The 12239-nt window shown below is 35.9% G+C and overlaps 3 protein-coding genes across 6 annotated transcripts; 2 read left to right on the forward strand and 1 right to left on the reverse strand.

The window, feature by feature from the left end:
- Positions 1–107: 107 nt before the first annotated feature.
- On the forward strand, positions 108–1079 carry LOC114732069 (uncharacterized). Its single transcript, XM_028919363.1, has 3 exons — positions 108–238; positions 325–521; positions 733–1079. Exons 1-3 carry the CDS (start codon positions 166–168, stop codon positions 751–753), a joined length of 291 nt encoding a protein of 96 aa, XP_028775196.1. The 5' UTR covers positions 108–165; the 3' UTR covers positions 754–1079.
- A 3422-nt stretch (positions 1080–4501) lies between these two features.
- On the forward strand, positions 4502–7409 carry LOC114732025 (cell number regulator 8). The gene is made up of 3 exons (XM_028919298.1): positions 4502–4897; positions 5567–5769; positions 6849–7409. The coding sequence occupies exons 1-3, from the start codon at positions 4609–4611 to the stop codon at positions 7089–7091; spliced, it is 735 nt and encodes a 244-aa protein (XP_028775131.1). The 5' UTR covers positions 4502–4608; the 3' UTR covers positions 7092–7409.
- A 178-nt stretch (positions 7410–7587) lies between these two features.
- Positions 7588–10718, reverse strand: LOC114732081 (DNA-binding protein S1FA). 4 transcript variants are annotated; one of them, XM_028919379.1, is made up of 5 exons: positions 10557–10718; positions 9819–10010; positions 9458–9693; positions 9250–9306; positions 7588–8183 (listed from the first exon to the last, which is right to left on the reverse strand). In XM_028919379.1, exons 2-3 carry the CDS (start codon positions 9876–9878, stop codon positions 9478–9480), a joined length of 276 nt encoding a protein of 91 aa, XP_028775212.1. In that variant the 5' UTR covers positions 9879–10010; positions 10557–10718; the 3' UTR covers positions 7588–8183; positions 9250–9306; positions 9458–9477. The 4 variants fall into 4 exon arrangements, with proteins under 4 accessions (XP_028775212.1, XP_028775210.1, XP_028775214.1 ...); XM_028919377.1 differs by having other exon boundaries at positions 9250–9693; XM_028919381.1 differs by lacking the exon at positions 9819–10010 and having other exon boundaries at positions 9250–9693.
- Between the last annotated feature and the right edge of the window lie 1521 nt (positions 10719–12239).

The following is a 12239-nucleotide window of genomic DNA, read 5'->3' on the forward strand; positions in this document are numbered from 1 at the left end:
ATGTTGACGGCTTCAATTACCAAAAGCAACCTCTTGCCTCTTATAATCACACATTTTAAAACCCTTCATCCTCCTTATCTTACTTATAAATCACTCCAAAACAACAAGCTTCGTACTCCTGTTGCTCTCTCACTACAGCCTTTAAGAAATCTGAGCATCCCTTATATGGAGTTTAAGTCCACCCTCACCTCATGCTTCGTTCTCTTCCTCGTCCTCTCTCACCCTTATTTCTCCACAGGTTTGCTTTCTATTTCTAACTCTTTTCCTATTTAGCTTTTGCTGATCTTTTGGACTTAGAATATACTGGTTATTCTGCTGATGTAGGGGCATCGCAAGCTCTGGAATCAGAGATATATGAAATTGATTATAGAGGTCCTGAGACCCACTCGTCCTCTCCTCCTCCAGATCATCATCATCAATCTCATGCCAGCCCTCTTTCAAATCACCGAAAAGCCTCTCTGGGTTCCGGCAAAGTTAATGAGGGCTTCGTGAGCAGTAATAATCATCCCAAACAAGAAAAGGCAAGTGATTATTATGGATCCGACATCATTGAATTTCTGCGTTTATTTGTGTGTGTGTTGTATTGCCCACGGAAGAGCTGGGATTGTATACTACTGTTAATGGGGGGAAAAGGATAGGAAATGGGTGTAACACTCAGTATCTGATTATCTGGTGTTTAATCACTATATATTCCTAGTATTGATCGTACGTTAATGCTCTTGTACTGCGCAGGTGAAGGGAATCCATGGATGAACAGGCCTTTCACAGGTTTAATGTATGTGTGTCTGTGCTCTCGTATAATAGGGGACGTCATGTGGGGAATTTTGTCATGTTTATTCTTAAAGATATGCAAAATCTGTACAAACGACAGGTGTGTGGTGATGAGGGAAACAAAAACTATGTGGCCTTCAGTTTGAACAGTACAATATGTAGTTGTAAGTTGTAACTATCATCAGATCGTCATATGTTCTCACTGGTTTTTTTTTTTTTTTTTTATACACGAAGGATATAACTCTGTCTATCGCCTTGGCATTTCCAACCAATCACGTGACAAAACTTCGATGATTAATGTTTCCCCATCTGCTTGTAACCACACTGTCCACACACACACCCTCAATATTTTCTGATACTCTCTGCTTCTTGTTAAACATGGGACGATGATTCTTCGTTGATTCTCCGTGCGCGCGCGACCGCGCGTTTCCCCATCTTCGAAGGTTTTCCAATTAAGTTGCTTCTGCTGAACATGGGAACGACGATAATTCTAAGTTGATCTTTATGTGTGTGTTCATTTGTTGATAAGCATCTTCGAAGGCTTTCTAAGCTGATTCTTCTAAACATGACACGAAAATTCCGAATTTTTTTTGTATAAAACAGAGTATCCTCAAACTAATTTGGGTCTGAAATACTTCTCCTTATAGAAGTAAAATGACTCACTATCTCAACTAGCAGTTAAGTTTTTTTTGCTAAAACATAGGTATCCTCTTATCAGAGGTAATCCTATTCGAGACATTGTCAGGTACTATATGCGGGTACCTCTTTCAATGATGATTCGAATCTTAATTCATCATGTTGTGAAAGACTAGTTCTTTTCACTAGACCTAATTCCCATTGATAACTAGCAGCTAAGTTGATTGTTAGCAAAGCATTGAAATAGTGGAATACAAGGGGTCGGTCAAGTTCAAGATGCGGCAGGCCTTTACTTATTTAAAAATTTATTTGGGCCCAAATAGAAGACGAAGATCTACAAGAGCCCTGATAAGTAGCGCCTGGCAGAATTATTGACAAGGATGTTTATTATTATTATTATTATTTGGACAACCAATTTGGCAATCCTCATAGATTTATTAAATTTTGAATAAGGTCCTTTTAAAAATTTTTTTTTTAAATCCTTATATTTCATACCATCAGAGGTCCTTCTAAATTTTTTTAAAATTTTGAATTAGGTCCCTCCGTTAATAAATCCTTTAGATGCCATTAGTTTTTAGTGTTAGGAGATGATGTTCACTAATAAGATCTAAATAAGCACGCAGATGGACACATATTGCAGCATAGATTAAGCAACTTTTGACTCATTATTATCATACGGCTGTTATATGCCAACCAATTGAAAGTTCCGCCACACTTGTCTGCAATGGAATGCTTTGTTTTCTCAGTGTTCATAATCACCCAATTATTCTCGAAAGAATGAAACTCTTTCATTTACTAGTATACAACAGTTGCAAAATTTTTCACGACAAACAGAAAAGAAAACGCTTTTAAAACTAGAAGGCATTACTTGTTGAATTCTAAAATTTTGAATAAATCATTCTAATTTAATAAAGGACTATCTCATCTTTTTCATTCATTCAGGAGTTCATGTAACTTGCACAATAAAAGTTACCAGTTGTATAACAATTTTTACAACTTGTCTTAAATCACTTGCATATTATTTTACAAAATAATTAACGAAAATGACAATTTGGATAATGCAAGTGATCATTTTCATTAAAGGATTTGCAATTTGTTTATTTATAATCTAATTATAATCTATTTGAAGATAATTTTATTAAGCGTGTAACAAGAATAACAATTTAAGTAATGAAAGTTATTAGCTGCATAACGATTTTTGTAACTTGTTTTGAGTAATCCACATATCATTTTATAAAATAAGTGACGGAAATGACAACTTGTGTAATATAAGTTACCATTTCCATTAGTGAATTTACAACCTACTTATTTGCATCTCGTTTTTAGTTCTTTCTGCAAATAATTTTATTAAATACATAACGAGAGTGACAACCTGCATAGTGAAGGTTACGAAATGTATAACAATTTTTGTAACTTGCTTTTAATCATTCACATAGTATTTTACAAAACAAGTAATGAAAATAACAACTTGTGCAACGTAAGTAACTATTTCAATAACGCAACCCATTCCTGAGCATTTGATGATTTTCATACTATTCACATGCTCAATTTCTACCAAGTCTGTCTTCTTAGGAGAATTAAACAAGGGCTAAGATGTGTTGAAATATTACTATACAAGTATACTTAAAGAACATCATAATCTTAATAACATAACTTTCATAATTTACTACTCTTCCGGTCCTAAATATAAAACCCTTAGACAGGAGGAGTACATATATAATGAAATAGATCATTAAAGTGACAATATCTATTAAAAAAAAAACAGCAAGTTTATAATAGAAGCTATGTTTTATACATACATATATCCAAATAATAAATTAACATTGAGATTAAACTAATAATTGGCATTCAAGCCACAAAAGTCATTCCATTGCATGATATTATGATTAACAACACTTTCAATGGGCTTGACAGCTGCACAAAAGCCTCTTTAGGTTTCTTTTTCTCTGTCTTCCGATGATTTGCCAGAGCTTCTCACTGGGTTGTTTGAGTTCCTTCTCGAGGTACCTGAGGTCTTCGCATTTGGTTCCTCTCTTCCTGAGTTTCTTACAGCCACTCTGCGGCTTCAACATCTCTATATCAATCTTTAGTACCTTTCCCTATTCAGCGGCTCTTTGTGCTGAAGTGCCTACTTTTCTAGTGAAATTCATAAAGGATGAAGTTTTTGGGATTTGCTCAAGTTGCTCGTTAAGGACAGCGGAGAGGGCCTGAGGCAGTGGGCTATGGGAGGAGAGGAGAGAGAGGGTGGGAGGCATGAAATAAAAAGCATGAAAGTAATTTGTCAAAACCTATCAATTCTAATTTAATGCGCATAAACTTATGAAAAAATAGTAAATCTATCAATATGTGAAATTGCACTCAATTTGAAAAATTGGTAAATAAAGATTCGGTCTCATATTACAAATATGAAATCTTGGTGGAAAATCTGAAATGCCTCTTGGCTAAGTGACAAGTTGACTATGGGAAATGACAAGTTCACTTTAATGAATAACAATTTAAGTAGATTAAATCACAACTTAACTGAGAGACATTTCAGACATTTCATCAAAATTTCATATTTGCAATACGAGACTGGATCTTTATTTTCTATTTTATAAATTGAGAGTTTCAAATCATAATTTTATATACTGAGGGATTTTTATTTGTTATTTTTTCTAAACTTATTTATCTCTTATGAAATTAAAATGACTTGTTTAGATTTTACAACTCTAACAATGCCCCTCTTATGTTGAGGGGAAAAAAAAGAAAAGAAAAAAACAGTGCCCCCTTAAAAGGTCTCATTTTCCGTCTTTATCAGATATCGAACATGAATAATAAGTTAACTTGTACCGCACCACTAGTGCGCGTACACACCGCGTCCGCGGGGTAAAAGTTTGTCCTCCGACGAAAATATGAAAGTACATATTTTTTTTTGCATATATTTTAAAAATATTTTAAGAGTAAATAACGACAAGTTTTAAGATTGGAAATGGCAATGCTGGTTACTTGTCATTTACCCTCTAACCGGAAAAAACGCAGTTGACGTCGTCGTCTAAGCAAGGTATGAAAATAAAAAATAATTAATTAATCATAGGCAACATAAGAAAAGAAGATCGGGTTACGCGCTGCTTGCACCGACTTTTCTGGTTGAAAATTTTTCAGATTCCATTCACTTCGATTCCGAGTTTTCTTCTTGATTTGCTCCCGTATTTCTGAATTCTGATGGCTAACAACGAAGATAATCGCGAGGAGACTAGTCCTCTTCTCCAGCAATGTCAAGAAGCTGACAAGACTGAAAAGAAGCATGATTCATCCAAAACAGGTCCAACCTCACCAGAGTCGCCGACATCGGCGCCTACTATCGGAAAAGGTTATGGATGGACGGCCGATGGCCTCCCTTTATCACACGGGAGCGTGATGGGCGAGCCAATGGGTCGGACTCTTTGGAACTCCAGCATTTGTGCCTGTCTCGGGCGTAACGATGAGTTCTGCAGCAGTGATCTTGAAGTTTGTAAGCCTCTTTCTGAATAATACGCACTTGGACTTAGAATTTTCAAGTTAAAATTGGAATGTCTCTATTTTTTGCTTTTGTAAATTACAAGCAAACTCGTATTGGATTTTAATTATTGCTTCTGGTCAATTTCAAATTCCTCGTTCGAACGATGAATTAAGTGAGGAGGAGGGGTTAGAAGGATAATTGTGTATAATTGGATCTCATTAGATTGGTTAGTAGAAAATGACCTAGTAATATTACTTTCATACAAGGGGAGTCCTTAAACCTCGTAGGCTGCATGCTCATGACGCGACAGAGATTCTCTCTGTTGGAATTTATTGGGAATAATTTGCTCAAAATTTGTGTATTTCCAGGGCAATTATCAAAGGTTTATTCGTTCAAAAATAAAATCAAGTGCTGAAAGCTCAACTGTGAGCTGTTAAATTGAATTTAGATTTCCCACTTATCTTATGCAGTTGTTAGGTTTTAGGGCTTAGGCTTCCCAAGCCACATGGAAAGGTTGAAACATTGATCATCAGGTTCACATATTAATATTGTCCTGGTTTGTACAGTATCAAATAATATAACATTTACAGATATTACGTTTTTTCCCCTTGTTTCTTAATCTTCCGCTTAATTTCCTAATTTTTCCACGTTTCTAATGCTTGGAGTCATGATATGAACCAGGTCTTCTTGGAAGTGTAGCTCCTTGTGTGCTGTATGGAAGCAATGTTGAGAGGCTTGGATCTGCACCTGGGACGTTTTCTAATCATTGCTTGACTTACAGCGGTCTGTATTTTATTGGAAATTCCCTCTTTGGCTGGAATTGTCTTGCTCCATGGTTTTCTTATCCTAGCCGTACTGCTATTCGCCGGAAGTTCAATTTAGAGGCAAGTTATTTTTATATCTTTTCCTGTGCAGAGTAATATGATCTTAAATATGTCGTCACTTTGACTTCGTCTCAAACTCTGTTAGAGTCTAAGTTATGGATGCCAGCATGAGATGAGAGATGCGGGATAAAACATGTAGGAAGCATTCAAAAATCAAAATGTAAAAATTGTTTAATCAAAGCATTGCAATTTGCAAGAGATGTATATGGCGTGCACTTTCATGCTATTTTGGACCTTATCTTTCGAGAATACAATCTTCAAAGTTGTCCCATGACCAGTAATGCTGCATTAATGTTACTGTCTAATGTCACAGATGAATGATGATTCCACATTCTTCACTTTCTTCAAAAAACTTAATGGTTCTAAACTTCAAGCTGTAAAAGTGGACTTGGGGATTTCGGATATGTTGAACCTCTATCGTGCTGTAACTTGTTGGTTGCTGTATTATGCATTGGACTTGGACGGTTGGCTTTAGTGACAGGTTTTATGTGCGACTTAAATGTGGTGAAAATCAATCAAGTCAAAGTTAGGCAACATCCTTTTCATGTATTCATTTGCAGTTTTATTGTTTTCATCACTTAGGCTTGGTTTAGATGGTGGGGAAATGGGAGGAAAATAAGGAGGAGAGAATGAGAAAACTTTTTAACTATTTTTGGCCATCCTATTATTCTTTCCTCTCTTGTTTTCTTCCCATCAAAACTAAGGTTTATTGATTGAGAGAATGATCCTATTATATCTGAAGTTTTCTTTTTCTCCCACGTAAAGAGGGATTGCATGCTGAAGTTAATAGCTTTTTTTCTTTCTTTTCTTTTTTTGGTGATAATTTAGGTGGTAGATCGACCAGCTAGATTAAGTCAGTAAATTTGCTTTGCTATGTAGATTTGGATGGAACTCTAGGGGGTTGACAGTTCAGTATTTGCTTTGAGTTTGGGTGACGGGGTATTAAATATCAAGTTCTTATTGCTTCAAATTAAATAAGCTGCCCTGTTTTGATGATTATCCGACAGAGAACTATGCGTGTTTGAGTACTTTACAATAAGATTTCAATTGATTGAAGAAATTGTGGTATTTACAATCAGGGAAGTTGCGAGGCACTCGATAGATCATGTGGGTGCTGTGGATGCTTTTTGGAGGATGAGATGCAGCGTGAACATTGTGAATCAGCCTGTGACTTTGCAACTCATGTATTCTGTCATGCGTGTGCCCTTTGCCAAGAGGCTCGTGAGCTGCGTCGTAGGCTTCCCCATCCTGGCCATAATGCTCAACCACCAGTCTTGGTTATGATCCCGCCGGCAGAGCAGATCATGGGACGTGAGGCTTGAAAATGATCTTCTTTCATCTCGAAAGGGCTATTTCTATGTGTTATTTATGAGTGTTGACTAAACATAGCTTGTATGTTGTACAAGTCTGTTAAGCTTCTCGCATGCAGATTCTTGCTGGCTGTCTGGTATGTATAAGAACAGGAGATTGCTACGTGTCAGTTTGCTTTTAGTGCTGTGCTGTTATTCCTAATGTTTTTAAATTTATATCGTATTATGACTGCAATGGTTTGTGAAGATCTTTCTGCCGGTTTGTATGCGGTGATTCTTTGGTTTATCGCACCAAGTCATTATCAATATATCGATGCATTTAGTATGTAATATCTATGAGAAATTATATTATTTGTAAATGCAGGTGGGATGATTCTCGTGTAGTAGTTTTGTAAGGTTGTTAGCGTTTGGAAAAAAAAAATAGCAATTTCTCTCGATTTTAATATAAGACTTATTTTATAGTGTAAGATATATTATAAAATAAGTTTTATATTAATGAGAATATTAGTTGTGTAAACTTTCTGAATTTCTAATGCTAACGCGATAAAAGATGTAAAATGCATTACAATCCGCAGCATAAACAGTGAGAATAGCGTTTGTATCCAGCATCAGTAATCTTTGTATTCCCATAATCCGCATGCATTGTTGTTCCCCCGCGTTCGTGATCCCAGCTTAATTGTGCGGGCAGGAACCCAGCTTACAGCTGCAATTAACGTCCTTTAATCCAAATCCCTCCTTCATTTACGGATCCCTGTCTCCCTGTCTCTGCAGTGATTGTCTTCAAAGCATCTATGAATGCTCCTCCTCATAATATCCTTGGAATTCGAAGTCTCTATCTTCTAACACCTTAGACCATCAAACACTCCATTTTCGAACCTTTTCTAGCTTTAAGGAGGACCATGTGCGTAGAATGCTGTCAAAAAGGAGGTCTTGTAGGGGAACCCTTCCTTTTCTTCTCTTGTTAAATCGGGGTCAGAGACTTTAAAGTCACAACATCCAAGTTCCAAGCTAAACGCCACATTGCATGGCTATTTAAGAGCTCCTGGAGCCCCAATCAGGGCATAGCTATGTGGCTCAATCCTCACGCTTTGCTTAAACCGAAAGCTGCGAGGCAACCGGCGTAACTGTTAATCGCTCCAAAAGTACGGTCAATCCAACATGTTCAGTTTTACTTTAGCTGTGTCTTTTCTTTAATTCTGATCGCTAGTTCACTATGACCATCTATGGGTGTGTTTGGAAGTGCGATAGTAGGAGTAACTTTTTTTCAATCTGACTTTTACAGAAGTTAGATTGAGTAAAAGTCAGATAGGGTAATGTGATTTATGTTTGGATTGGATTTTTAAAAAAAGTCAGTTTGAGAAGCTGAAACTTGTTTGGATAATAAATGTAAAAATAAGTTTGGATGTCAAATGATTTAAAAGAATATGAATTTTATTAAATAATATATATCTAATATTAGATATATATAATGTGACTATTTTTTAAGAAATAAGGAAAATAAAATTATTAAAAGTAAAGAAATTTAATTTATTATTAAAAAAAATTATATATATAATGTGACCATTTTAAAAGAAGTAATAAAAATAAAATTATTAAAAATAAGAAAATTTAATTTATTGTTATAAAAAAATTATATATATAATGTGACCATTTGATTTGTGAGAAAAAGAAAATCTCTGAGATTTGAGGTCCAGGGAAGGATAAGTCCAGAGTGGCGTAGCAGAAGCACGAAAGGAGGGGGATTTTGGTTTCAGCGACTCCTTCTTTGAGGCGGATACCCCCAAGCCATGGTTTCGTGTTTTTGTTTTAAGTGAGGTGAGAGAAAATTCATACAGGGTCAAGGTCATGTAGGTAAAAAAGTAAAAAACTTTAACACCCACATAAATTTTTTAACAATATTTTTCACCGCCCCTCAGCATCCCAAAAAAAACTTTCAGATTGCTTCTTCCAAGAACCCATTTCAGCCTCAGAAGCCAGATTGAGAAAACATGAGCCCAAACATGATAAAACTATGTCTCTTTAGCTTATCAGGTGGGGATGCACGTTTGGGGGTCCAAACGTGATCCCAAACACCCCCTATATCTCCATCATCCTCATTCTAATAATTTTGTTCTTCATGAAGAAAAGGGTGCAGAATCTGTTCTCGCGAGACATTAAAGAAACGATCAACAAATAATTAGGGCGAGAAAAATGATGACTCAAGCGTGATACGGCCTCTTCCAACTTCCTAATACATTGGCAAACGACCAATTTAAGTGGTAATATCAACAAAAGGGACATGCAGATTCAAAACTGAGAAAAGACTAAAGAACGGCCAATAACAAACAAAAAAGGGAGAAAAAAAAAAATCTAAGGACTTCAGTTTAACAACACAGAACCTTAAGTGATTTCCACCTCCCTACTCTCCAGGTGCGGAGACACCTTGCTTCAGTCTCTCCCTTTTCATCTTTTTCTTGGAGACTGGCTTCTTTTTTCTGGGAGGGAGGGTCTTCTGTGCAAGCGAGTAAAGTATATAATTTCCAACGAGGAATGTCAATAGCAGCCCACCAACAAGCAGAAGGACTACTAAGCCTGGGTTGAACCCTTGGGTTTCAGACTTCTTGATCATATCCCCCTGTTATGTGACCAAAGAATAGTATCTCAAAACAGATTAGAAAGCAATCAGCGAAATGCTACAGCAAATGTAATTTCCGTGTTAAAAGAGGGGGGAAAAAACAAAGACTTGAGATTAGTCACTACCAATTGTCCAAGAGCAATCCTTGTAATAGTGATAACAGGAAAAAGCGAGTCTCCACGCATTTGAGAAATCGTGAGAAATGAGAACAAGATAAAGTTTGTCTTATATATCTTAATTTACGCGATGTGAAACTTTTGCACTTGTCCTCTTGATAGATGAGTTCTTCGGAGAATCATTTTTTGGATCATAAAAGTCTGTGAGCAAATAAATAATTTTTATACTCAGCCAAAATATGCTTAGCATAGGTGTGTGACCTGTATTCACCGCAACCAGGAACTTATATCAAAAGTTGAAAGCTTAATAATGCATATAGTTATTCACTAATCTTCAGTGATTCTAACTTTTGAAGCGTCAACCGAATTTTCTCTCCTCTCGGAATATAATGCATAACATAAAAGTTGAAGGTACAATGTCAACCACTTCAAATGAAACAGTTCTTCAAATAATTTAATGAGTCCAAGGATCTAAGCTGCATATAATACACCCCGTCCTCATGGATGCTTTGAGCCACGATTATAAGATCCATCTTAATGATTAGAGAGAAAGATGGAACAAGGGCGTCAATGTGTGTATATTATCAAATGACAGCTCGTTTGGCTGGGCATATTGACTGATTCCAAATCGAATTTCAATAATGCATATGAGCAACAATACGCAGGCAATCAAGTAATTGACTGAGTTTCGCACGGTCCCAAATAATATAAAACCAAAGATCAAGAAATGAGAGCAAAGGGCAGTACCACGCGATCGAATGAAGGAGGAATATTGCCGGGAAACTCAGCATCATCCTCCATGGATGCCTCGCAGAATCAGACAGATCCACCTGCTCAGATGGCGTGCCGAACTGATGCTCGAGCGGAATCGATCCGGATTTGCGCCAAAAACGAATCCGCGGGAAGAAGTTTCCAGAAATGACTCAATGAGACGAAGGATTTATTAATAACTAAGTTGATTTTTTAAATTTCCTTGGCTTCTTTGGCGGAAACAAAAAATACACTACGTTATTTATATTTATTAATCTACCATATATTTTAGTTTTAAAAAATTATTATTTAATACTACCTCCGGTTCTAATTATAACAACTAGTTGACTAATTTAAAAAATTTTAAAAAAAATTAAGTTAGATATTTGTAATAAAAATGTATTATTTTTTTTAAAATATCTTTACTAATCAAGTGTATTGGCTAGAATTATCATTATTAGAAAGACTACCTTAAAAAGTTATATAAATATTAGAGACAAAGTGAATTAGGATCTTATATTTAGAATCAAAATAAAAGTCAAACAATATTTTATACTAAGTACCGGAAGTAGTAGTATTTAATTATAAATTCAGGTAAATTTTTTTTTTTTTTAAAAGGACACTTGGCAATCCGTTTCAGTTTCAGATGAAGACGACGCCAAAAATTGAGGAGATCTGCATTTATTTAGATGTCAAATGTGACATTTATGATAGTGTTGACCCACCTCAGCGGTGCCCGAATTGCTCTGCTCCCGATCAACCATGTAGCCGCCGTAACCCCATATGCCATGACGATTGGTTTGAAATAGCGGCCTAATTACAAACCGAAGTAAATTATAATATTAATTAATAATTCTTTTTAATTAAACATAAGTAACCTCTTGCTAGAAACAATAATGATTAAACCGGAGCAAGCCTTTGGTCCTAGAGATGATATCAAGCCCGCTAAGCAAACGGGCCAGGTTCTGTGGGCTAACACTGGCCCATTATGAGTATACCAATCCACTTGCCCCTCCTTAATACCCGAGATAGTTTTATTTTATTTAAATATGGGAAGATATTTTATGCTACGCACCAAACCAGGATAATGTTGGGCCACACCGATCCACGTGCACCCGAAGTTGGAGGGAGTGGCACTCTCAGATATGGACGGTAAGTGATCAGGTGGAACAATGGAAGGCAACAAACCACTCGCAGAAGGTTCTCAACAGAATGATGCTTCCGCCTTCTGTTCTGGTCCTTCTGCAATCTCCTCCTCGCCTGTCCGACATAATTGCATTGTTTTGACTTTTATTTTTATTTTGGCTTCTATGATTTACTACCTCCTATCCTAATTATAAAAACTAATTGACTAATTTAAAGAGATTAAGAAAATAGGTCAAGTTAGTTATTTGTAATAAATAGATATTGTCTTTTCTAAAATATTCTTACTGATCAAATTTATTGGCTAGAACTACTATTATTAGAGGGACTACCTTAAAAAATATATAAATATGAAAGACAAAATAGATTAGAATTTTATAATCACGATCAAAATAAAAGTTAAATAGATTTTATAATAAAGACCGGAGGTAGAATTTATTTACTTGTCTCAATTTAAAAGATTAGTATGAGGCATAAATTCGTACAAGCGGAGTGGCCAACGCTCGCAATCAGAAAAGAAACGCCAGTCGGCAAGTT

Source organism: Neltuma alba, unplaced genomic scaffold (genome assembly GCF_004799145.2).
Source record: "Neltuma alba isolate B1F8T4 unplaced genomic scaffold, ASM479914v2 tig00012871_pilon, whole genome shotgun sequence".
Taxonomy (NCBI): Eukaryota; Viridiplantae; Streptophyta; class Magnoliopsida; order Fabales; family Fabaceae; genus Neltuma; species Neltuma alba.